General features: G+C 41.0%; 1 protein-coding gene and 1 long non-coding RNA gene across 3 annotated transcripts in view; both read right to left on the reverse strand.

The window, feature by feature from the left end:
- NRG1 (neuregulin 1) overlaps window positions 1-4,231 on the reverse strand; it is a 1,105,519-nt gene extending 1,101,288 nt beyond the window's left edge. For both annotated transcript variants that reach the window (XM_049631635.1, XM_049631637.1), the window contains exon 1: window positions 3,424-4,231. In XM_049631635.1, the coding sequence (XP_049487592.1) occupies window positions 3,424-4,156 (733 nt within the window). In that variant the 5' untranslated portion in view covers window positions 4,157-4,231. The remainder of the gene's footprint in view (window positions 1-3,423) is intronic.
- A 14,729-nt stretch (window positions 4,232-18,960) lies between these two features.
- Window positions 18,961-27,384, reverse strand: part of LOC125923386 (uncharacterized) — a 167,958-nt gene continuing 159,534 nt past the window's right edge. The window contains exon 6 of the long non-coding RNA XR_007458018.1: window positions 18,961-19,061. This is a non-coding gene — a long non-coding RNA (uncharacterized LOC125923386). The remainder of the gene's footprint in view (window positions 19,062-27,384) is intronic.

A 27,384-nucleotide genomic window follows, 5' to 3' on the forward strand; every position in this document is an offset into this window, starting at 1 on the left:
GTATATTTATGAAATACAAGCAGTCAAGCTGTATCTGTTACTACTGTTACTTACTTAATATACCTTTTATTAAGAATTATCTTCTTCAATGGTGGCTGGAGAATCCCTGCAGCATTTATCATTTTCGTAACACCATAAGGTCAGCTCACTTTATTAAATAGTTATTGAGGATATTAGAAAAAGCAAATGCCATTTATCATAAATATTTGATAAACCTGCTTATGTTATCAATATATTCCAGTATTACAGCATAAACCGAATATCTACATTGGATTATAAGATGATGATGCACAAATCTTGCATGCCCCAATAACATCCATAGATGTTATTCAACATCAGTATTTTGGACATCATTTTCTGCCTAGAATCACTGCAATGCCTTGAAAACTAAAATCGTAGTGCGTCACACGATGATTTGTTTGAATAACAGAAATTTAAATGAACAGCAAATTATTTTGCATTCCAATTAATATAAAACCTAATATTTCTTAGCTTATTCGGTGAGCAAGAGAAAAAGCAAAGAGTGGGCAGTGTTTAAGCAACTACAAGAAGTGTATGTAATTTATACAAACTTCAAATGCAAAGCAAACAAGCTATGAGATTCCATGTTGTCTTCTAAAATACACTAAGCAGTTGTTTCAAAAGACCCCTCTTTCAAGAAAAGAACTTGTTATACAGACACTGCTCAGGAGTTTATCTCAGATGGGTAAAAAAAAAAAAAAAGAAAAAAAGAAAAAAAAATTCAGGGGAGACTTCTATCAGCTCAACCCTAAAGCTAATCTGTTGCATGTGTGGTTTCTACACTAGTAAGCAACTTGTAGGAAACAACACTGCAGCTGAGCACATGAGAGCTGGAAACTGTTCCCCGGGATATGATATCACAAAATGACTTTGCTATATTCCCTCTCCAGCCTGGCATCATGGCTCAGGCAGCAACACAACCGTCACGCCCCCAGGGCAGCTTCATGTGGTTAGATAAGAACCCCCTGCTCCATCACTCTCCCTGAAATCTTCTCACCAGAAGCACACAGAACCAGCTCAACCAGGACAAATCAGCCCCTCTTGTCTCTGTATGTGTCTTTTTTTTTTTTTTCCCAGTTGGTGTTCCTTTGCCTGGTAAGTTCTGAATGACACTGTTAACAGAAACCACCCAACGGGGTGAACTCCCAAGTTTTCACACACTCACACACTTTTAAACCCAATATTCCAGTATGGATTTCCCCAGTTTACATTCTCTAAAATAAAATAGCTCATAGTATTCACTTTTATCTCACAATAGTACAATAACTACCACGTTGATAAAAACGCAAGAGAAACTTTTAGCATAATTCCCGTCAGGCTTTAGCTAAACCTGTTAGTTAAGGTTTCATGCAACAGCCACAACCTCGAAGTACCTGACACTAAAATCACCACACACAATAATTACACAAACCTGGAGCTGTAACTTCATGATTTCTTAATCTACTCAATTATACACAGGGAGATTTCCAGTTCATTTTAAAAACCTGCTTTGCTTCGCATGACACAATTTCCTATGTAATTCCTTTGACAAACAAAAGAGGAAAACTACCTTCCTGAAGGTCTTCCCCCTTAGAAGCACAAAAACAGAACAGTATTTCTCCAGACAACGTGAATATTCCATTTCTAAACATCCTCGGGATGCTTGAAAGAACTTTATCCCTGAAGTCTGACGTTTATTTCTAGTCAAAACACAAAACACCATTGCTAATCCAGTAACACACCCCCAATCCTAGGCATCACTGCCAACTACGATCCCTTTTATATCAATTTCCACCATGTATAGTAAATGATTCACAACTCGTGATTTGGGGTAAATGCAAAATCCTTTCTGAATTACATAGAATAAAGCACGTGAAAATTGGACAATGGTGTGGCTTAAAAGGTTTTGTTTCAGATTCTAGAGCAGAGTAACATATACTGCAGTACAATGGTGTTGAGCTTTTGTGTTCCGTAATAAGACAGCTCCCAGCAGAGCGTTTCCCATGTTTTACAGTGACATCTATCAGCCAGACCCGGGGAATCCCAACGTCACTCAGCTTTCTTCAGCACCACTGTCTGAGAACAGCTTCTGTCCACAGAGTGGTGCAATCTTAGCAGGTCTGGCGCACAAAGTGCATTGTTAAAATAGGGAAATGGTGGATGAGCAAGGCTCTTTCCTGTCATTAAAACCAAATTGTTAGGTATTAATTAACTGCAAGATATAAGCACCACAAATGCCAACCAGAAATTTAAGTAATTGGCTATCATCAGATACAAATTTAAGAGAACTGACTCAGTTTGCATCGCAGGCAGACTGAGCCTGGCATGGTGCTGACTTTTGTAAAAATTCAATTAACCCAACCATCTATTAGGCAGATACATAAAGACACAGGGAAAAAGCTACTGTGCATGTTAGAATCTGCGATGTGTAATCATGTTAATTTATGGTTTGAGAAGATACCCTGCTACGCTTTAGTGATTGTATGGTAATCAGAAAATTATACAGATATTTCCAACCTAGAAATTATTTTGTGAATGGCATAAATGCAATACTACCTCAGAAATGTAATCAGATTATCGGCTAATTTCTCAGACCTGATCATATGAAGGAGACCGGAAAACAATACTTTCCAACGGGAAAATGGGGGAAAAGGTCTGGGAAATCGATTGCTAAACTTGGCTTCCCAAATTCTTCAGGGCCTACACGTGAAGCTCCTTAACTACGCTCATCTGTTCTGATTCACTGAGGTGCCAAAACACACTGCAAACCAAAATATTGTAAAAACGAAAATTCTTGAGAGGACGTCACCAAAAATACCCCCCCCACACACACACACACACAACTTTATATTTCTCACAAACACCTATTCGCGAGGTACAGACTGCACCTATCTATTGGACATGGAGTTGGCCAAAAACTCTGCCCCATTTCTAGAGACATGTCGGCGCTGTGTCCTTTCCTTTCGAGGGCTCCCACAGACACAAACCCCTGACCACTCAAGACTCCAAATGAAGGAAAGGCGTGAAAATCCTGTCGGACTCACCCTTCCTCCTTCAAAGGAAAAGCCCCCACACGGCGGCCCATACCTCACCAGCACCTCCTAACCAAGTTCAACGACGCACTCGCAAGAAAGCAGCCGGCCCATTTCCACGCTACTCGGGAACGAAACCCCAAGGGATTAAAAAGTTTCAGGCGGCCCCCACCGAGGACCAAACTTGGACTCTCACCAATGGCAAAGCCTAGAATCCAGGTAACTGGAGAAGGCGCTGCCTGTGGAATCCAATCCGCGAAACCTTCTCTGAGAATCACTTAGGAGTCCGCAATCCCGAAACTCAACTCCCGAGCCCGCGTGTGCTGGGCAGCCGTCGGGCCCGCGACCTCCCCGCCCGGCCGGAGCGCGCCCCGAGGGGCGAGGAACTTACCGCACCGCTTGCACAGCACCCGGCTGACCTCCTTCTTGAGGTTCCGGCCCGTCTCGAGAGGGGGGAAAGAGGCTCGGAAGGCGGCCGGCGCGCGGCTGCTGCTGTTGGCATCAGGCTCCATGAAGAAGATGTACCTGCTGTCCTCCTTGAGCCTCCCGCAGGAGGGGAAAGCGGGGTGGCCCCAGGCCCCCAGGCGCACGGTGAGCAACGAGTCCTTCTTCAAGCCCCCGGCTTTCACCGCCCACACCTGGTGCACCTTCACCAGATAGGGCGCCTCCTCGTCTCCGGGCTCGCCCGCGCCGGGCGCCGGGGCGCCGGGCCAGGAGGGCACGGTCCCGTTGGCGGTGGGCAGCGGGTCCGGGGCGGGCGGCCCCAGCGCTCCCGGGCCGGCGGCTGGCGGCTCGCGCTCGCCTCCCCACGCCCCTGCCTCGCCCGCCGCCGCCTTCCTGTCGAGTGCCCCCTGCTGCCGCCGCGGCGGGTGCACCTTTCCCTCGATCACCACCGCGGCGCGCTGAGCCAGCTCCTGCACCGAGCCCACGCTGGGCGGGGACGAGTAGCACACCGAGGCCCCCGCGGGAGCCGCCTCGTCGCCGGCGGCCGCCCCCGGCCCCAGGGCCGCGGTCCACAGCAGCAGCAGCGGCAGCAGCGGCGGCGGCGAGCGGGCGGCAGAGCCGGGGCGCGGGGCCCGGGGGCCGGCACTCCCGGAGCGGCGCGGGGAGCGTCGCCATCTCATGGTGTGAGGTGCGTGCGGGCTCCTGGCTGTCGGTTCGGACTCTGCCTCGCTCTCTCGCGCTGCCTCCCTTTTCCTCTCCTCCTGCCCCCCCCCCCCACACACCACTCCTCCTCCCCCCCTACCCTCCTCCTTTTATTTATTTATTGGGGGGGGGGGGTGTAGGAGAGTTGTTTATGGGAGGAGGAGGAAGAGGAGGAGGGAGGGAGAGGTGGGTGGAACCACAGAAAGGCGAAGAGGTATAAGGGCAAAAAAAAAAAAAAAGCAAAATAGAAAAGGAAAGATAAAAAAGCCGCTGCCACCGCCTCGGTTGCTGGGAGTGACAGTTCCTCCCGGCGCCGCCGCCGCGCCCGAGCCCTGCTGTCGGGGCTGCTGTCACAGGAGGAGGACGTGGAGGTGGAGGAGCTGCTCAGCGGGTAACAGTCCTTTGTGTGAAGTGATGCTGCGGCGGCTGCTGAGGCTGCGAGCGAGCGGCTGGGCGAGAGCGCGAGGCAGAGAGCCCTGGAGGCGGAGTTGCGTGCCTGGAAATCGCTGGGTGGCCGCGGCGGCGGCAGCGCCCTGCGCCTCGCCAGCCTGTTTACCTGTGGTGCGAACTCGGCCCGCACTTCCCTTCCCCATGCTGATTCCGGAGCCCGGCGCGCGAGTTTGTCCTCCGCGGTCTCGCCTGCCCTGCGCGCCTCCTCCCTCGCGGGCGCCCCGATTGCTGCAATGAGAGGCCGGGCGGCAAAGAGGCTGCAGTCCGAGTGGGCTGCGGAGATTTACTGGGGAGCGAGAGGTGACGCTTCAGTAATCGGGGACCTGTTAGCCGGCGCAGGACGCCCGACCGCGGTGGGAAGGGGGGGGAGCATGGCGGGCGGGCAAGGAAGAGGAGGACACGGGAGATGCGGGTACTCATGTCAGAAAAGTTTTGGGTGAACTATATACTTAAGAGTCAAAAGGGAGCAACATGTTCACCGGAGACCAGCAGCAATTAAAGCAACTTTATATCACGCTCGCTGTCCTGCCACCGAGCACACCCACAGTGAGCACTTCAGGTATGAGGCCTCTTTCCCTGGATCCTGTGTGACACTTGAGTCTTGATTACCCTTGCCTTTTCGTAGGGCGAAATCCTTGGTTCCCCATGATCTTATGACCTATGTGATCCTGCTGATAGGAGCCAGGTTTGAATAAAATAGTTGCTCAATAAGGCCATTTTGTATAAAGTTTATGGCTCCTCGTCAACTAGTCCGTTTTGTTACATGATTAAAATGAAATGAAAGATGCTTCTGTGAGTGCTGAAACAAATCTCAAACATCTGTAGGTTACATATTCCATCTGAATACCGCCCTCCCCAACTTGACCCTACTCCCACCCCCTCCCCCACTCCGCCCCTTACCCTGTCCCGCCAAACTTAAGGAGCTATTTTTGAAACAAGAATCCATCCCCCAGGGCTGTTCTTTTCAAACACCCGCCACTTTACAGAAAGAGAACACATTTTCAGCATTTAAAAGAAAATATTTCTTCTGCCTTTTTAAGGTGAAAAATATAGTCAATGACCTGGTAAAGCTGAGTTGAAGTTGTTATCCAATGGCCAATAAATCCACACGGTGAGAATCTAAGATTTTAAAAGAACTCTTCATAATATCCTTTACTGTAGGATTCTACAAATTGCTTCTAGCAGCTTATCAAATGTGTGCCGCTTAAGTTATAGATATTTTGTATAAAAATAATGATAGATTATAAGCCACAAATAATCCCCCCCCCCTTGGCATGATATAGTTGGCTAGAAAACAGTTTGTCACTCCCTCAAAGTCCAGCTTAGAAGGACAGCGTTCCGATGCTCATTGTGTGTTTCAACTATGGGGATTCCTATCATGCCCTGATGGTGTGCTTCAAGAGAAGATCCCCATGTAGCAACATAATAGTGCAGGTCTGGCCTCCAGTACATGTTCTCTTTAGCGCTGGTATTCCCACCGATTTTTTGAAAGAAAGTGATCAGACATCCAGTCCCCTACCCGGCATCTTCACTTTGCTTTGACCTGACCTCACACACTGCTGGCTCTCGGCGGCATTTTGGGAGTTGGAACTTGAGCCTAGCACACTTTCTCTCATCCTCTCCACCTTCCACACCTTGTACCAGTTATCTACTGGGGTATGACCAACGACTCCAAAATCTGTTGGCCTAAAACAATATACGTATATTTAGCTCAGGACTCTGCAGATTGCTACTTTGGAATCAGGCAGGGGGATCCTTCTGTTCTCAGCTGGGCTCCCTGAAGGCTTGGCTGAGGGCTGATTAGTCTCAGATGGCCTCAGTTGAGACAGCTCATCTCTTGAAGAATGTGGTCTCTTTCCTTCAACAGGCTTAGCCTGGGTTTGTTCGTGGCAGCTGGACATGTTCCAAGAGAGTGGCCGTTAGCATACAAGCAAGGCCTCTTGAGGACTCCGCTCAGAACTGACCTCTGGTCACTGCCACCCTAAAAGCCAGTTCAAATCCCAGGAGTGGAGGGGTAAATTCTCTTAATGTGAGGGGCTGAAAACTTCCATCGCCAAGGGGCAAAGAGAGACTGAAAGGAAAAGAATCGTCATTTTTGCAAACAATCCTCCATAGACAATAAGCTTCCTTTAAGGCCCACCTGTCCCCTGAAGCCTTTCTTAAATACTAGATACTCAGGGTGACTGCTCCCCCTGCATTCATTCTCAGTCTGTCCCAGGCCTCCTCATTTGATCTCCTTCCTTTATTGAGCCCACATGTTTCAGTTTTGCTCCCATCTCACCAACTAGATTGCAAGCTTGTTAAAAAACAGCCATGTTTTCCCTATTCCCCTATTTTAACCCGGTTTTGGGCACGTATTAAGTAAGCACTCGATAAATGTCAGCTGATTAATCACGGACTGGTGGTAATGTGATTACCACACATTACCCCATACTACCCCAGCGCTGTCACAGGGAGTTGGAACTCCAGGCAATAAAAACAACAATAAAAATTTAAAGCACTGACTTACAGTCATTAAATTGAACAGATCCCCCCTCTTAGTACTTTACAAAGCATTTTATGTGTGATTAAAAATAAGCTGCTTATGTTTGGAGTTTTGTTTTAAATGCCTTTTTTAAATGCATTTTTTAAAAAGCCTTTACCTTACTCCCACATTTTCTTCTACTCCTCTCTGAGCTAAGTGGTGTTAAGGGGTAACTCTTGTGGATATTTTTTTGTGTAACGGTAGGCCTTCTTGGAACAGTTCAGTGATAATTATTTGCTTATGTATTTCATTTCAATTTTGGTATCCAAGTCCTCATTTTTGAGGGCACCCATACACTGAAGGGACGTTACCCTTTTTTGTCCTTATTTTAAAATGAAAGGAAAAAGGGGCACCTGGGTGGCTCAGTCGGTTGAGTGTCCAGCTTCAGCTCAGGTCATGATCTCACAGTCTGTGAGTTCGAGCCCCGCGTCAGGCTCTGTGCTGACCGCTCAGAGCCTGGAGCCTGCTTCACATTCTGTGTCTCCGTCTCTCTCTGCCCCTCCCCTGCTCATGCTCTGTCTCTCTCTGTCTCAAAAATGAATAAAAAACATTTAAAAAAAAGAAAGAAAGGAAAAAGGCATTTCTACTATGATTATCATAAGCTTGAAAAAAAAGTACCAATAGGGGCACCTGGGTGGCTCAGTGGGTTAATCATCCCACTTCAGTTTAGGTCATGAGCTCATGGTTCATGAGTTCGAGCCCCACGTCGGCCTCTGTGCTGACAACTCAGCCTGGATCCTGCTTCAGATTCTCTTCTCCCTCTCTCTGCCCTTCCCCTGATCATGCTCTGTCTCTCTCAGAAGTAAACATTTAAAAAAAATTTTTTTTAAAGAGAAAAGATGTGAATAATTGTTCAGTGTATTTAAGTGCTTCTCAGAAAAGGGACAATTTAATTTGTCCACACCAACGTTTAAAAAAAAAAAAAGAAAAAAACTCATTCTCAGCAACATCCTAAAACCAGGGTTCTTAAATGTTAGTGTGCATCCAAATCACTTGTGTATGAAAATATGCAGACTTCTGGGCCCCATCCCAGAGTTTCTGATGCAGTAGTTCTGGGGTGAAGCCCAAGATTCGGCATTTCTAACAAGTTTCCAAGTGATACTGATATTGCTGGTGGGGAGACCACATTTTGCGAACTACAGCTCAAAACTTTAAATTTATAAACTTCAGTAGACACAGCATAATAATGCTATAAACATACTCAGGCATTGTATTCAAATATTCAGTGTCCCCTCCATGAATTTTTCTCATCTCAACTTTGAGATGAGAAAATGTGAGTTACCTCCTTGGTTATTAGAGACTGATGCCTTTTGGCAGATCTATTCTGACTAAGGAGGCATAGATGAGCACATATTGACAGTAAAAGTGTGTGCTTCTTGAGGACTTGACTTGGAACCAAAAGAAAACTAGGACTCAGAACACTTGTGATCATGTTACCTAGGAATATTTTGTCTGCTCAACTAAAGAAAGAACATACAGGGGTACCTGGGTGGCTCAGTGGGTTAAGCATCTGACTTCAGCTCAGGGGATCCTGAGTTCAAGTTCCGCGTCAGGTTCTGTGCTGGCCACTCAGAACCTGGAGCCTGCTTCGGATTCTCTGTCTCCCTCTCTCTCCCCCACTTGCACTCTGTCTCTGTCAAAAATGAATAAACATTTAAAATTTTAAAAAGAAAGAAATAACAGACAAAATTATGCAGGCAGATGTGAAATATTAGTTTTACTCATTTCGAAAATCCAAAAAGAAAGTCCACAGGGCAGTGGCAAACTGAAAAGGTTTTCTCACCCCCAGCACTTTCCACCTGATTAAATACTTCTAAATGGTGGCTATTGAAGGGGCAGCAGGAAGTCCACAGAGGCACTGATATCTACTTTATCATCATTGACCAACAGCACACAGAGTGCACACCTCCACCATAAATCAAGAAACAACTATACTCTGGTGCTAAAGTCCTGAATTTGCAGCCTCCCAAAGAAGCTTCGCTTGCTTAGCAGCCTGTCTTGGAACAGAAATAGGGTCCAGAACAATGTAGACACAATTAACAATAAGCTTGAGAGAAGAGCAAGTCAAAAGAAACGGTGAATTATAGACCCATGGAAGCCACCCATGAGAAGCAGTGTGGCAAAATGTCTCTACTGAAGAGAGGCTAGAAAGTTAAGGAGGCTTCATTAAATACCAGCTGCAATATGAGTCTTCAAGAACTGGGCCTTTGAGTCACCGGCAGTAGGGTGCCCTAGTCACCTCTATACTCTCGCCCATCCACCGACCCATATATTTAATTACATAATTTTAAAACAGCAATACTACGTGGCATAAGCAGGAATATAGACATGAAAGGTGCCAGCTCTGAAGAAAGTCCTCTAATTTGCATACTTTGGTCTGACATAAAATCCTGTAGATTTCACGTATTTCAGCCCAACTGAGAGGGAAGAAAAGAGAATGAAACCAAGAGTGTTTTCTGATAGCTTTTTTTTTTGGGGGGGGGGTGGATTTAAGACACCTTTGAACTTTACGTCAGGTATGGCAATCCAGACATCCCATTTAGGTTCACGTCCATACCCCCACGGAAGCAACAGCTCTCAGGAGGCAACCAAGAGGTAAACACTCCTTGGACATTTGCATTGGGGAATATATGTAAAGTTTAGGGACATAACTGGCCTGGGGTCATATTCCACTTCTGTTTATCAGCCCTGTAACCTTAGGACAATTCGTGACTCTTCTGAGCCTTTTTTCTTATTTATTAAATAAGCATAGTCTGCTTTATTTCACAGGACACTTGCAAGGATTAAAACAGCTTAGTGTATATGAACCTCCTTTAGAAGTTTCATTTATGCAAAATACGACGTGGGTAAATGATATCTTGCCCTCAAGAATCTTCCAACCTAGTAATGAAGATGGCACATTTTGGAAATTGCCTTAAAGTTGGTTATATGTCTACTTAAATACCTTTATTGTCAGAAGCTCATGACTTCCCAGGGATGCGTATTCCATTATTAGGCATATATGACCGTTTAAAAGTGCTTTTCTGTAATAGGCTGTAAGATACTTATTTAAAACCCAGTCACATAATGCAAACTGTGTGTACCTATGCTATTTCACTGCCCATCTAGACCGAGCCAGCCATGATCGCTATCTGTGGCTGGCAACCCTGTCTGTTCCATCATCTCTCCCATGTGTTCACATGGGTTCATGATTTGGGGGGAGAGGGGAGAGAGGTATTGCTTTTTGTGTTGGGGTGTGTGTGTGTGTGTGTTTTCTGAAGGACAAAGGAGGGCCTGGGGAAGAAATAGGGAGGAGGAGAATGAAAAGCAGGATAAGCAGGATGGAATGGGATGTGTTACCCAGCGTGGCTCAAAGCAGGGGTTCCTCCTCAGAGGAACAGAATCACAAGTAGAAGCTGAAATGATCTTTGCAATAAAGAACATTGTAGAGCTTAAAGGCATACACCATGCATGTCACTTTAAAACTCAGGTGAAAAAAGTGAAAAAGTAATGTGAGGGGGAAGACTGCTTTGCATTTCTGGGAAGAAGGAGCACTACACACGTGTCCTGAAGGAAACTAAGCAGAAGCAGACGGCAGGGGGAATGTACTTGCCAGAGAAGTGGGGGAATTGCACCTCTTAAGAAGGAAGACAGAACTGAATAGCAGATTTAGTTCCCACACGTGTGTAGCAGCCCCCTCCCACCCCCGTGGGAATTCCCAGCTATTACCATAGCATACTTTGGAAGAGCCAGTGGGGGAATGTGGATATTAAGCTATAATCCTGTAATTATACCCATGGGAGCTAATGAGCTAGAAATACAGGGATCGATGTTAATATGACTTCCTTGGTACCCTCCTTGGGGACAATGAGATGATGAATATGAATGTTATTATTAACATTATGATTAACTAATATTATAACACTATACTATGTGGTAGAGAAGGATCATTATTATTTTGCAGATCATTGAAGCAAGTCGTTGAGATCAAATACAATTTTTATTTTATCACTTTTCCTTGAGCACAAGTTTCTTTCTTATGCCTTCTTAGTAATGAAGCACTATCAATAGATAACATAAAAACAAGCCATCCAACAGAAATATGCTACTTAAAATCCTAAATATGTTCTACATAAGTTACACATTTCCCTCAAAAATGGATTTGAAAACTTCGTGATACACTGATATTTAGGAGTAATGAATGTGCATTTTATTTATTTATAGCGACACTTTGTAGAGCCTATTATTGCTATTTACAAATATGCCAAATTTGAAGAAAGAAGGGATTGAATGGTTAAATTTGTTTATAGAGTTTCATTGTTCTCTGTGATAAAAGTAAACAGAATTTTTGCTTTCTTTCTAATTATTCCAAAAGGCGTCAGTGGATATTCTTAAAATTTCTACTCTTTTTTTTTTTTTAAGGATGAATCCAACCCATAAAGAAACTTTTGAAAAACTTTTAGGAAATTAAAGTCATGTTTGTAATAGAAAATTTTTCTAACCCTTTACTGTGACATATGCCCCAATCAAGTCAAGGAAAGAAGGAAGTAAAAAGCAAATTATGAATCGTAAGACCCAAAGTTATAATCCTGGCACTCAGTTCTCAACAATTTGACAATTTCCTGATTATTTCACCATGGAAGGTCTCAACATCATCCTTCCCTTGCAAGGGATAGGATATAGATGGCACCTTCAATCACATAGAGAGAAAATAAATAGGTATTTGCAACTCAGGTGGAATTAAACTATTTACTTTGTGGACCTCTTTCCATCATGAACACTTCCAATTTTGTCACTTCTGTTTTCCTTTGATTTTACAGACTTTTCTGCTTTAGGACAGTCCACACATGCTGATCGCAGGACACTGTGCATTCCTTAACATAAACATAACACCATGAAAACCACAATTACTTTATGTCAACTTCCAGTCTGCAGTTTTGGTAAGAGTCTCAGTATGGAACAGAGTCTGCTACTGGGTTGAGGACACTGAAGTGTAGGAGCATGAAAAATATGTAATAAAAGAGATCAAAGCAAGAGAAGTTATTAACTTCATGACCTACTGGTAGGTTTTACATCACTTTTTACTATATCTACTTATGAAAGGATTGTATAAATAAATATTTTATTCTGCACTCCCTAACCTGGGAGTGCCATGTTAGAAGGTCATAAACTTTCCCTTTTAGATTATGCTTTGAATCAGAGAGAAACACATCAAAATGTTAGAACAGGAGAGAATCCTGGATGTCTAGTCCAAAGTTCTTAATTTTAGAAGTGAATAAAGAGTTTCGGAAAAAGTTTTCCTTTCCCAGGATCATAAAATTGATTGTTTTCAAAAGTAGGGGTTTTTTTTTCTTTTTTTTTTTTTTAAGAGACAGAGGCACAGAGAAAGACAATGACAGAGGAATGTTTTTAAATGTTTATTTTTTGAGAGAGAGAAGAGGAGGGGAGGGGCAGAGAGAGAGCAGAGGAGGAGCACACAGAGAGATGCAGAGGATCAGAAGCAGGCTCTGCATAGATGCCAGGATTAAACTTCTGAACCCGTGAGACCACAACCTGAGCCACAGACAGACACTTATGAGACTGAGCCACCCAGGTGCCCCCAGAAAGTAGGTTTAGAACTGGGGGTCCTGCTCTTCCAATTCTCTGCTTTGCCCATGAGCCTCATACTTTTACTAAAACCTCTGTCAAAAGCCTCCCTAAAAAGCTGGTAGCATAGACTCTTCCTTCCAAAAACCATTTCTGTAAGCGATAGCATGCAAAATCTTAGCACCTTAGAAGCACTAAGCTCTCAGCACCTAGAATGCTAAGTTCACCATCACAAAGACTTCCTCTTACAGAAGTAAGAGGTCAGCCACTAAGCCAGCATTAAACAGCCTTCCCTGCCACTTCTTCTGAAAACAGTATTCCAAAAAATAAGAAATAGCTTTCTATTTGTTGTCCCTGTTTATTGAGTGTGTCATTTTTCCATAGCTAAGATCTTCCCTGGTGTAAGAAACAGGCCCAAGTTGGGACATAAAAGAGTTAAAGCCTTTTTCATCATCTTTTCCTGAATGCCTTAATGATGGTTCAAAACCACATGAGTTTCTCGGGGTAAAATCCAAAACTTGCCCTCAAACACGTAGGGCAGAGAGAAACCACAGAAAAAGGCAGACCACCCCACGTTGGTAAGTGGCAATTTTAATAAGCAAGGGAACTTACATGGGAAGATTTCCACACCCGCCTGCCCTAATCTTGAGAGTTTATATAGAGTCCTTAACTGGGTTCAGTCATATATACAGCCAAGGTAGTCTCAGTAACACATTACTCTCTCAAGCCTGGATCCCTAAGGTAGGTCCTAGTGTGGAAACAGTGGCCTGAATGTACATTCCAAGGACAGAGGAGAGGGTGGGGAGCCTCCTATTGCACAGGTCCAGCTCTCTGGTCAACCAGCAGCCATGTCTTCACAATGATCTCCGCCAACCATCAGAATACAAATCCACAATGACACACAAAAAATATGAGATGTAAATATAGATAGATATGAAGTCTAAATGAAATAATTCCTGATCCAAAACAACAATACAGAAATCCATTAAGTTACATATTTTATTGTGGAGGATATGTTCTCTGAGTGATAAGACCAAAGAAGATATTATAATGGATATTACTAATCTTTGAAATGAGACTAATGAGCCTTTTCATGCCAAGCAAGTATATCTACCACTCACGGCTAGGTCTCCAGTGGCCCTGGAACATGTGAATTTGAAGCCCTCTCCAATGTTTATAGGCCACATTAATTCTTCTCCCTGTAATTCTATTTTTAAATTTAGTCATATTCTCACTAGAATCTATAATAAAGGAAATACCCTGTATTTTGAATGACAGTGGTTTTAAACAAACCCTACAGGCAAATTTCCTAGGTTCAACCTCTACTAGCTACATAACCTTAGACAATTAACCTCTTTGTGCCCAGTTTCATTACCTAGAAAATATAGACAATAACAATAGCTACCTTTCAACTACTAAACTAATTCAATTAATGTGCAGAAAGCAGTTAGAAAAGCGCCTCGCACACAGCAGATGGTATATAAATTACTAAGATTTTGTTCTTTTGAACACAGTGACAACTATCTTAGAGTTACTTTTGTATGTATTCAGGACAAATACAATGTTTGAATAAATGATGTACAAATGAAGTTCATATTAATTTTTTTTTAAAGCACAAATTTTATAGTAGTGGTAGTAAGTAATTCACAATAGACTGAAACCCAAACATTGGTTCTTCAGGGAAGGATCCCTCCAACTCCTTCTTAACTTCAGACTCTGGGCACAACATCCCCAAAGAGCATTAACAGCAAAACAACCTTAATGCACAACCTGTCCCAGCGTATTCAGTTGATTGAACAGTCTGAACTTGGTGAGGATGACTTTACTTTTGTCCAATCACTGCTTGTAAGCACTCTCTGCTGAATCTCCATCTCTTGGTCCTTACTTCGGGCAGACCTCCTAGTCTCCAGATTCTTTCAGGTATATGAAAAAGCCCCATCTTGTTAATGATGACTCCTATGCAGAGATTAAAGTGCTTTGGTCTAATCTGACCCCAATCTCATATCTAATTTAAAGCCTCTCCTCAACTACTTTAACTCAGGGCTACACTGGGGGGTGGGGGGAGGGAGATGAGCCTGTTCCCTCCCCATCATTCCCCTCCTACTTCTTGCTTTTCCAGGGTCTAAGTTAAAGAAGATGAGATTAAAGGAAAAGTATATTTTTTCTCTGCTTAATTTGCATTTTAGTTCTCCCTGGATTAATACTCACTGTCCATCAGTGACATTTTGGGGGCATACATTCAAATACTAGCACTTTTGTGAGTTTCAGGGGAAGCTTCTTTAGTTTTGTAGGCAGTCCATGCTGCTAAATTCCCAGACAAAAGTAATCCAGCTTTTTGGCATACCTCTTGAAATTCTCTCCATCCCTAATGGAATATTTCCTCCCATCCCAGCCTATTACTACAGTGTTCTCTTACCTCAGTAAGGTACCTGTGGAACAAGGTGCTTTTAAGATAGCTTCTACCTTTCAGAACATCCTCTTAAGCCATGGGACACTCAAACATCTTTTCCATGGCAAATGAGGGAAAGGCAGGCTACTCCCTGGTGCCTGCTCATTTTGTTCTGTTATTATGAGTACTCCATGTGTCGTCCTGCCTTCAAAATTCCCCAGGTAGGAAGTGGGCCGCAGTCTCCATTTTCATGTATACCTCAGATGTTAGGGAACACCTATCTACTCTCTCCAGAGCTCTCTCTCCCTTCTACTGCTCTGGTGGTCCCAGGGAAGGCATAAAGGCTTGTAGATTTCAGCCAGCCTCTAGCTGAAAAGAGAGATGCCAATTCCCTCTGATTCCAGGTACCCTCAATATCTCCTTGTAGTTTCCTTGAAGCCGTCCCAGTTGGTTTGAAAGAAGTCTCACTCCTATACCTGAAGTGAGTGGGGAAATGCCACGGTCCTCCACACAAAGCCAACAGCTCACTCTCTCTACATATTCGCTGATTCTCTCGGTGGGCTGGGGATGAGTCATGAGGTAATGAAGTAAAGGAGTGAAGTTCCTGGGACGAGCCTGGCCACAGTTGAGGAAGTTCACAAAGTATCTCACTGCTTATATTATCTTTGTGCCAGGCATGAAATTGGGGCAACATCACAAAATCAGCAAGGTTAGTATCTGAAATGTTCTATAAAGGAAAGGAGGGCAATTCTTTACAGAGGTCAGTAATACAATATGAAAGATGAGCCAAAAACTCATTCTGGTAAATAGGATTGAAAATGTCTCTCGGGGCGCCTGGGTGGCGCAGTCGGTTAAGCGTCCGACTTCAGTCAGGTCACGATCTCGCGGTCCGTGAGTTCGAGCCCCGCGTCGGGCTCTGGGCTGATGGCTCGGAGCCTGGAGCCTGTTTCCGATTCTGTGTCTCCCTCTCTCTCTGCCCCTCCCCCGTTCATGCTCTGTCTCTCTCTCTGTCCCAAAAATAAATAAAAAACGTTGAAAAATAAATAAATAAATAAATAAATAAAAAAGAAAATGTCTCTGAACCCCTTTTATCTATAGCAAAATTCTGCCTGCCAAGAATAAATATTTGGGAAGATACTGAAGCATTAAATAACTTTATCTTGATATTAAAGTTACCGATACAATGCATATTCAATTAATTAGAATTGAGTTTGATACACTGTCCTTTATTATTATGAGCATTCAATTATATGCACTATTACTTATGGAATTTTAGAAAATGGTCAGCTCTTTAGTTATTTTTCTCTTAAGTTAAACTAATATACAATTCTTAGGTTTCTTCCTCTGCCCCAAGGCAAAAAGTCTTAATTATTAAGAATTTTAATTTAGAAATGTCACAGCATAGGAGAATATGGTCAATGGTATTGTAATAGTGATGAGTGGTGAAAGACGGTAGCTATACTTGTGAATACAGCTCAAGTTGACACCTAGACTTATCAAACCACTATGTTATACACCTGAAACTAATGTAATATTGTGTGTCAACTACACTTCAATAAAGTATTAATGAAATAAGAAACATTTTTTAAAATGAATTTTAATTTAGAAATTATTTCTTTTTTTGATATTTTTATTTATGTCTTGAGAGACAGAGAGAGAGAGAGACAGGGTGTGAGCAGGGAAGGGGCAGAGAGAGAAGGAGACACAGAATCTGAAGCAGGCTCCAGCTCTGAGCTGTCAGCACAGAGCCCGATGCGGGGCTCGAACTCACAAGAGCATGACCTAAGCCGAAGTTGGACGCTCAACCGACTGAGCCACCCAGGTGCCCCAGAAATTATTTCTTTTCAGAGAGTGCATGCCAGCAGGCAAGAGGGACAGAGGTAGAGAAAGAAAATCTTAAGCAGGCAACATGTTCAGCATGGAGCCCAACGTGGGACTTGATCCTCACAACCCTGGGATCATGACCTCAGCTGAAATAAGAAGTCAGACACTCAACTGATTGAGCCACCCAGCACCCCTTAAGATCATATTTTTACCATTTAAATTTTCTTATTTTCTAATTACTCATGAAATTTCAAAACATTCATTGATAAAAGTTTTTGTCAGGTTGACCAGATAGCAAAATGATGTATAGGCATTTTCTGATTTATTTAAGTTCACTGTAGCTCAGCATTTATATAAGCTCAAACTATTGTTAAACCAAATGTCACACCAAGTGACCAAAGATCTCTCCTTCCTTGTGATTTCCTTTTGGAGATTCCATTTTACAGGTCTCTTCAAACTATTGCTGCCTGGAAATGCTGCTAACTATATATTCTGTTTTCACCTAGGAACTAGATCAAATAAGATTCAGAATGGGGTCTAGATAGCATCGTTTTTCTATCAGAAGGCATTAAAAGTACATTTCTATTGCTATAATCTATTCTTTTCAATAGTGATGCTCTTCTGCCCTTAAAGAGCATCTCTGTCCCTGATCCCACCTCCTCATCACCCCTTTTTAATTTCTACTAAAAAATTTGATCACAAGGATTCCTGATAGCCCACTATGAAACATATTTGAATGTTCCCATAGAAAAACTGTTTCAGTTCAGTGTTGTGGCAACCAGAGACATTAGAGGGGTGGCCTTGTGGATCCAACCATCTGTAATTGTTTCTATAGGAAACAATAAAGATATAGTTAGGAGCATTTCTCCCACATACATGCACAAATCCCAGTAGTGTTAAATCAAACTTGTGATTTTTTTTTGCAGGCTTTTCAATTATATCCTCCGTTTTAAGAAGTAATCTTGAATTGTTTTATTGATGAATTCCTCCCCTCCACGTTTCTAGAATCTCTTTCTGAAATTCCTTAACTTTAGACTAGTGTTCTGATGTTCTTATTTTTCCCTCTTATTTTCCATTTCTGTTTTTTGGATTGGTTTGGTTTTGGTTTTGCAATACTTATAGAAAGAAATTCCTTATTATAGTATTCATGGTAGTATGTATAATAATATTTCTGTAATATCCTTTTTAGGGCTGTCTAACATTCCATTATACCATAATTTATGTAACCATTCTTCTGTTTATGGGTATTTCGGTTGTTTACCCTTTTTGTGGTATTGGGAACAAATATACAATGAATAGCCTTATAGCTAAATCTTTGTGTATATTCTCAATTATTTTCTAAGTTCCCAGAGGAGGAATTACTAGACCAGAGAATTACACATATTTATCAGGTCCATTACTGTGTGTGTGAGAAAGCAAACTACATTTGACAACATCCAAGACCCAATGTGATCTCTATCTGGACCTCCTTAACTCTTTGAAACCTTTCCAACATTTCCTGCTCTCACACCTTATTCTGGCCTCACTATGTTCCATTCTGTTTTCCATCTTAGAGTATTTGCACATTCTATTTCCTCTATGTGAACTGCCTCCCCTTCTCTGTCTGGTATATGCCTATTCATCTTTCAATCTCAGCTCAAGTGTCTTCCCTTTGAAAGCTTCCCTGATTCCGCCAATCGGAGTCAATCATTCCCTTTTTGTGCCACTGCTGTCTCATAATTCTATTATGGACCATATAACACTATATTGCATTATCTGTCTCATTTACAAAATTATATGAGCTACTCAAACTCAAGGATAATGTTTTATTTCACTATTAAATATTCTTCTGATCCACAGAGGAATTGACTTCTTATATTAAGCTAAATGCTCTATATACTCTCATTAAATCCTTACAATCCGATGAGAAATGCATTATAATTTCCATTTTGCAGAGGAGAAAGCCTAACCTTAGAGAGTTTAAAGTACTTCTGCAGGACAAACCGTTCAGCAGCAGCAGAGCTGAGATTCAACCCCAGGCCTACCTGTTTCCAAAGATAGTGTCCTTTCTTCTTTGCCCTTAAATAAATCAGTGTGTACATCCTCCATGCATGCTCCTCCCCACACCTTCTGTATTTGTTTCCTAGGGCTGCTGTGACAAATTAGAATACATTTGGTGTATGAAAAAAAAAGAAAGAAATTAGTTCTCACATCATTCTGGATGCCAAAAGTCTGAAATCAAAGTTTCTACAGGACAGCACTCCCTCCCTGGGTTCTAAGGACAATCGGCTCCCCGCTTCTTCAAGTTTCTGGTGCCTGGCTATGGCTGCATCATTCAAATCTCTGCCTCTATTTCACATGGCCTTCTCTTCTCCATCTGTATCTCCCCTGTGTATCTTGTATAAGGATACTTGTCAGATTTAGAACCCATTCAGATAATCCAGGATGATCTCATTTAGAGATTATTAATTACATCTGCAAAGACCCTTTTTATGAATAAGGTCACATTCACTGGTTCTAGGACATGGACATATTTTGGTGGGACAACCATTCAATCTACTATAACTCCATCCTCTGTTATGCCTTTGAAATGAGACAGAATTATTTGGAAGAAAGACGCTTTGAAACAGATGGACGTGGATTCTAATTCTAGTTCTGCCTCCTACTGCCTTGTGACCTTTGATCAGTAATTGAAAACCATGAACCTTTCCCTCACCTTTAAAATGGAAATATTATTTGTTTTCATAGATGGGTTCGAAGATTAAATGAAGTAAATCACATAACACATAGTGAATAGAAATAACTGCTCATTCTCTCTCCACCTTTATATATAACCCCCCCTCAGAGGCCAAATCACGAATTGATACTAGACTTTATTAAAAATCACTGAAAACAAAAGTTCAGTTTTTAAACATGAATATTGTTTGAACTCTGTACTCCCTATTCTTAGTTCCTGTTTTCAATTTCCTTGGATCTGGTTCTCATCATAATATAGGTAAAAGTCACAAAGCTACATAGTCAAATATAAATTCCAAAGTATTTTTGCATTTTTCTCAAATAAACCTAACAAATATTTAAGAGACATGTATTATGTACCAGTTTATAAGCCTCAAAAATGTGTTCATTTGTAGATATATCTCATTTTTTAAAATCGCAAATAGCATTATGTAACTTGGTCATCAACTTTATTCACCATAATTAATACTGGACTTCTCTTGGTTCTTTCCAAAACCCGGAACCTATCTTCAAAGAAGGAATATTTTCTACTCCTTCATATATTCAAAAGAATGTGATAAACAGCAGAGTTGGGTGGAAAGAACAACAAAAAATGAATTTGAAGAATTTGTTTCACATGCAATATGTTATTACCAACTACAGGACCTAAGGAAAATCATCATGTCCCTGAACCCACATTTTTTTTCCTACAAAATAATGATGCAAGTATCTGCCTTGTTGACTTTTAGAGCTGCTAATACATGCTCCATATAACAAAATATACAGACCCTAGACAGGGCTATAAATAAAAAGGTAAGAAGAAAGACACCCTGATCCTTCTGAGTGGACAGAATCAAGAAAATATTGTCTTAAGGGGTGCCTGGGTAGCTCAGTCAGTTGAGTGTCTGACTTCAGCTCAGGTCATCATCTCAGGGCTTGGTTCATGAGTTTAAGCCCCTCATCGGGCTGGCTACTGTCCACGCAGAGCCCTCTTTGGATCCTCTGACCCCCCCCCCCCCCCCCCGCTCCTCCCCTGCTCATGTTTTCTCTCTCAAAAATAAACATTAAAAAAACCCTTAAAAATAATAATAAGATTGTCTTTAAAATCATTTAAACATTGTTTAAAAGGTTATATGTTATTGGGCCCCTCACACTCCCAGTAATGATGGCCACCCTAAAATCATGGGAAAATATAGAACACAATCTTAAGACTCTTTCTTAACTTTATGATTAGTCATGGGAGTAGGCAATACAGCACACCTGCACACCCAAAAGTTAGTAAGCGCTAAACCTTCCATCCCACTGCACCACATTCAAAATTCCCTTCCAGTTCATCAATCCACATCCCCTATGTGACACCTAAAAAATTCTCGTTATAGTTTGTAATGGACTATCCGGAGGATAAGTCTTAAGATGTGGCAGTGATGGCCCAGCAGCACATGAAACCCTCCTCCTCTGGATCAGACTGCAGGCTTGTTTCCTGCTTGTGATTAGAGTACCCTCTGCATCATTCTGCAGATTATTACAAAATCTCTTATAGTAGTTAAAGGAAAGATAAGTAATTCTAACTATAATCTTTCCATTAGTACAAAAGCAAACTACAAAGCATGTTAAGAAATACAGGATAAAAAATGTTACAGTGGGAGAAATACAAATAACACACTACCCTAGAGTACTGGAAAGAGAAAGGAATGCAGGTCAAACAATGAAGTGGCTTTGAGATATACCCTGCTAACTTCAAAGGCATGTACTCTGTTTTAAGGTCTCTTCACTCCCATGAAAACATAAAGCATAGTCCTATCACAAGCAAGACTCCCTGGGCACACAGCTAACTACACTTCCCAGCTTTCTTTGCAGTCAAGTATAGTCCTGTGACTGAATTTCTAGCCAATAGAAAATGAGTAGAAGTTCTGTGCATCACCTCCAGGCCTAGCCACAGGGATCCTTCTGGCCCTCTGGAAGGAAGATGACCCCTGCACGCCTTATGCAGGGAAAGTGCAAGTCCCCATTGGTCTGACTGTTCCCCAATGAATGAGGGCTAACTGACACATGTTTACCAATCCAATGCCATTATGGGAACAAGAAAGAAACTTCTACTAGGCTTCTACTAAATAACAGACTCCAATAGCAATTCCTTGAAATGAAAATTTAAAAGGTAGAGCATGTATTTTGAAAATATTTTAAGTCACGGTTTGAAGTTCTTGGGAGGAAATAGTGGTAGTTATGAGTATGAGCTTTGCAATCAGATGGGCCTGAATCCGAATCCATGTTTACCACCAGCTGGATTCATGGTGTTAATCAAGTTTCTCTAAGCCTCAGGATTTTTAAAATATATACAATATTGGAATATTAATAGGATCTGTATTATAGTATTGCTATTTATCTCAATGCCTGGCACATAATAAGTGCTCAAGAAAAGTTAGCTGTCATTATTGAGTATATACCCTTCCAGGTAAAATTTTTAAGTTAAACTGCAATAGTCATTAGTGCTATTGTGAAGTCATTCTGATTTTCCTTCCAAAGGGTGCGATTGTACTTCCATTCACATCCCTTAGAGTTATATGTACATATGTGATTTATTTTGACCAATGAACTGTATGTAGAAATGGCATGTATCATTTCCAGGTGGAAGTTTTAAGAGCCAGCATACATGTAAAATGCTATCTCTTTTTTCTGCCACACCAGTGGCAGCGATCCAGCCAGTGGCTACTCTGTCAGCTTGGGTCATAGAATGAGGAAAACACCAGCCAACTCATGATGTATATCTAGCATGGCCACGAGATCCTTCTTTTAAGCAGCTAGAGAAATGGGGTTTTATTTCTTACTATCCCCTCCTGGTCTTTATGGGAACAAATATTCATATGGGTAAGTTTTTAAAACAGTTTCATTATTTTATAGCAACCTCTAATAATAGCTGACAATTACAGAATACTCACAATATTCCAAGAACTGCTATGTACTTTATATGTGTTAACTCGTCCATTTCCACAATAACTCAGTGTGATACCTGCAGTATTCTTATCCCCACTTATTAGGGACAGAAAAGTAAGTAACTTGCCCAAGGTCCGTAGCCAGCATATACTAGAAGTGGGGTGTAAAACAGCCCAGCTGGCTATTATGGCTGTATTATTCACCTTACATCCATTGCTGCCTGAAGTAGATGATGTGGTGTGCCTCCCAGGTTGAGGCCTCAGGACCTATACTCATTTTATCAGTTGTCAGAAGCAATGACTGTCAATTCAATGTCAATTCAATGGGCCAGCTTGGAACACAGTCCCTCCCTAGGAATAGCCAGTCAGGTGATGAGAGCTGCAGCCCCCCACACCCCCAAGTGAGTCCTCCCTGAAGGACCGACGGGAACTATTGCATTTTCCTGGTAGTTCAATTTCTCCTTTTGCCTTTTCCTCACCCCCACTATACCCCAAAACATTCCCCAATAACCTTCTTCATCGAAATCAGTCTCAATGTGTTTCCCAGGGAACAGTACCTTCTTCTATATTCCTACTTGTGTACTGAAATATACCCTCATCGCATATTAACTCAGTGCACAACTAATTGGCCAAATGATGGTAGGCCACATGAATTTGGGGAAAGTAGAGATCATTCGGCTGTCAGGAGAGGACTGGAATGATGAAACCTCTCACAAGTTAATGGAGATATAGAATCTTCTACTTTCTCAATTGGATTCAGTACACTTCATTTCTCATAAATGTCACCTGTAGTTATTTAGATCCAGAAAAGAAAAGCCAAAAAAAGAACCACATAGTTTGTATATAACAAATGATACTTGGTCCTTATTATGACATTTATTCATCCTTGTAAGTAGAAATGGAATATTGTCTCAAGGTTACATAACTCATGAGCTGGTACTCTTCAACTCTGTCATGAAGACAGATGTCTCAAGGGACAAGAAGCCATGTATCTTTATTGTACCAAATATTACACATCTCTGTGTTTCAGTTATACATAAGAATACTATTGAAAACTGATGTCTGAAATTGATTTTGATGTCTATAATGAGTAGAATCGAAAATTTAAATCATAACCCATCATCTCTCTCCTGCACATCTTAACTTACTTTATGTCTAATTCCAAAAAAATTTAAAGTGACTCAAGCACTACTTCTGGTGTATTTCTTTTACCACAATTGAATTTTTGTCACAGTTTAAGCTCTATTCCAATATCTGTGGCCTGCATTTCCTCCAAGGAGAAATACATGTTGTAAAACTTCAAATAAGCAGTTCACAGAAGTAGTAATAAAACAGGCTAAATGATAAAACCAAAAAGTCTAAGTGGATGTATGTAATTTAAGGTAAATATTGTCTACTTGACCTCAGTAAATGTGTATCTTATGCACGGTACATTCTGCTTAAGTATCTTTACTGCATATGGACACAGGTTAATGCCTGATGTTATATAGAATTCGAGCGAAATTAAATTATTATATTTTCTTCATTATGGATTGTCTTAGTCTGTTCAGGCTACTGTGCATACCATTGACTGGGTGGCTTAAATAATAGAAATTTATTGGGGTGCCTGGATGGCTCAGTCAGTTAAGCATCTGACTTCAGCCCAGGTCATGATCTTGCAGTCTGTGAGTTCAAGTCCCACATGGGGCTCTGTGCTGACAGCTCAGAGCCTGGACCCTGCTTTGGACTCTGTGTCTCCCTCTCTCTCTGCCCCTCCCCTTCTCTCTCTCTCTATCTCAAAGGTAAATATTTAAAAAATTTTTTTTAATAATAGAAATTTATTTCTCACAGTTCTGAAGCTAGAAGTCTGAGATCAGCATCCCAATTGGTTGGGTTCTGGTAAGAGCTATTTTCCTAGTTTTGTGATGTCAAATCTTTTCCTTGGATCCCTACGTGGCAGAGAGAGAGAGAGAGAGAGAGAGAGAGAGAGAGAGAGAGAGACTCTTTTGTGTCTCTCCTAAAAGGGGTCAAACCCCATGATGACGGTTCCACCCTCATGAACGAATTACCTCCCAAAGACCCCACCTCCGAATACCATCATATTGGTATTAAGGCATCAACGCATGAACTTAGGGGAGGGATACACAAATATTGAGTCCTTAGAAGGTATTTATTCTTATTCTTCACTTCACCAAAGAAGCTTCAATTCAACAATGAAAACTTTAAATTGAGTAGCTTATATTGTCCATAGAGTTTTAAAAGAGTTTAAATCAGGGTGAAGCTTGCATTTACAAAACAGGCAACAAAGCCCTTTGTTACCACCATTTCAAAATGTAAATAAGAATTATATTCCTTACTGCTTGCTTTAATTTTGCTGAATGTACATTAAATTATGTTAATGCTTCAGTGGGGACATATTTTTGCATTCATATTACTATCCACTGAACAGTTGCTTTATTTTCACAGAATTACAGGTAGAAATAGAAAATATGCACCCTGTAAATTAGAGAAGTGCTTGAAAGTAACCCTTTGGAATAAGCAAGGAAAGAATAGCCAGAAAGAGAGGAAATACTAAATTATAGGATATTTTCAGAGAAATACAATGTTTGAAAAAATTGGAAGCGCCTGAGACAATGCAAAGTAATCAAAGAACCACCATAATAGGGATTCTTATGAGATTTGGTTTCATGCCTAGAAAAGAATTATCTAAAATTAGCATATCAATTATTTTCAGGTAAATGGTTGCTTTTTCACCAGCTTAAGGGTGTACAAAAATAATTTGTTTACTGAAACAATTTATAAGTATCCCCCTCAGAAATCTTATTTTCTGTTTTAACTCGAGACACATTCAAGCAAAGTTTGCTACTTACTTTCAGGTTCTATGCCTTTCATTTCGCTAAGCCACAGTTCTGTACATTTGTGGTATTGACTGCTAGACTTCCCACTGCATGGTTGCTAACTTAAAGACAGTTTGTTCAGTTAATGCTTCTTCTATCAAAATAAATGTTGTCATTAACATCCTTAAGCATCAATATAAAAATATCTAATTTAAAACAAGATTTTAAAAGACTATTTACCTAACTATAATATTTTCCCTACTATATTTTATATCTTATGAATAATTACTTAATCTAATCCTGGGATTTCCCAGAAGAGAGTAGTTCACATTCAGTGTGGACTCCTAAAAGAGAACATCCCAAAACTTGTTCTTGACTCTCAAGCAGGCACATTCACCAACAACAAATCCTGGGATGGAACAAGTGAAAGTGAGAATAATAAGCATGTCTATAGAAAATATTTTTGGTTAAGAGGATATATTAAATAGAAAAGTGATTTATTTTACAAAAAAGAGTTACAAAATAGTTTCTTCTCAAAAATGTTATTAAAGGTATTAAATTTCATTACATTTTTGAGGTGCCTGGGTGGCTCAGTCAGTTGAGCGTCTGACTTCAGCTCAGGTCATGATCTTGTGGTTTGAGAGTTTGAACCCCACATCAGGCTCTATGCTGACAGCTCAGAGCCTGGAGCCTGCTTCAGATTCTGTGTCTCCCTCTCTCTCTGTCCCTCCCCCACTCATTCTCTCTCTCTCTCTCTCTCAGACATAAACATTAAATTTTTTAAAATTTCATTACATTTTTTAAATGATTACAAATTCTCAATAAGAAAGGTAAATCTTGAAAATTGTACTGTAGTACACAGTATCAATAACATGGCAATAATCAGGTATATATCTTATTTCCTATAAATAAGTTACCCTACATAATTATTCAAGAGAATAGTATGGCATATTGGTTCAGAAAACAGACTCTGAAGCCAGATTGCTGAGTCAAATCTTGACTTCACTTTTTAGCTGTGTGGCCATGAGCCATTCACCTAAATCCCTATGGCTCAGATTCCTCATCTAATAAATGGAGATGATCATACTTATAACTACCTCACAGGATTGGTACAAAGTTTAATGTATTCATACTTACAAAGCAATAGAACAGTAGTGCTATTACTCAAAAACCATTAACTACCAAGTTTTGCCAGTTAATTTTTCCATGCTGAAGTTGACTTATAAATTCTCCAGATTGTGTGTCCTAGTTTAGACATTCATAAAATCTATTATGTGTACATGTAATGTTTTTAAAGCCTTCTACCACTGAAAAAATGTGTATAATATCTGGACATCAAAAGAAATAATATCTGGACATCAAATGAAAAAATATCTGGACATCAAAAGAAAAAAAATGAAGTGATTTTTTTTTGAAAGCTTGATATTGTAAAGAATTGTGACCTACTTACTTTTGGTCTTTGAATAACCCTACCTTTCATACCTGAAGTTTAGAACATAAGAAATGACACACAATGAGTTGTACCCTTGGCTTCTTCTGCTCATCATTCCTTCTTTGACACTGGCACCTAGAAGGTTCCAGGGAAACTAAGTCTACCCCCATATAACCAAACTAAAGCATTCAAAATATATACCAACAACCCTGTATTCCTTCTCTTGGACACATCAAGCATCTATCATTTGTTAATTTATGCCAATCCTTCTTAAATCATATTCCATTTTTAATCTATGCCATTCTGTGAGGATGGAAGGCTAAATGGATGTATACTTCCTTTTTACATTTATCCTGAAAACTATACTCATAATCTTCACTAAGTACCTTTTTGTTCTAGAATTCCACAAGTAAAGAAATTAACTTTAAAGTGATAAGAAGAGTCATATACATAACATGTGAGTTGAAAGACATTCTGGATATTTTTGAACTTGATTGCTAGAAAATTTTATTAATCTGATAAAGCCTATAGGAATGTTTGTTTCTGAAAATCTAGTTATACTTACCATGCTCCTTATTCAGA

Source organism: Panthera uncia, chromosome B1 (assembly GCF_023721935.1).
Source record: "Panthera uncia isolate 11264 chromosome B1, Puncia_PCG_1.0, whole genome shotgun sequence".
NCBI lineage: Eukaryota > Metazoa > Chordata > Mammalia > Carnivora > Felidae > Panthera > Panthera uncia.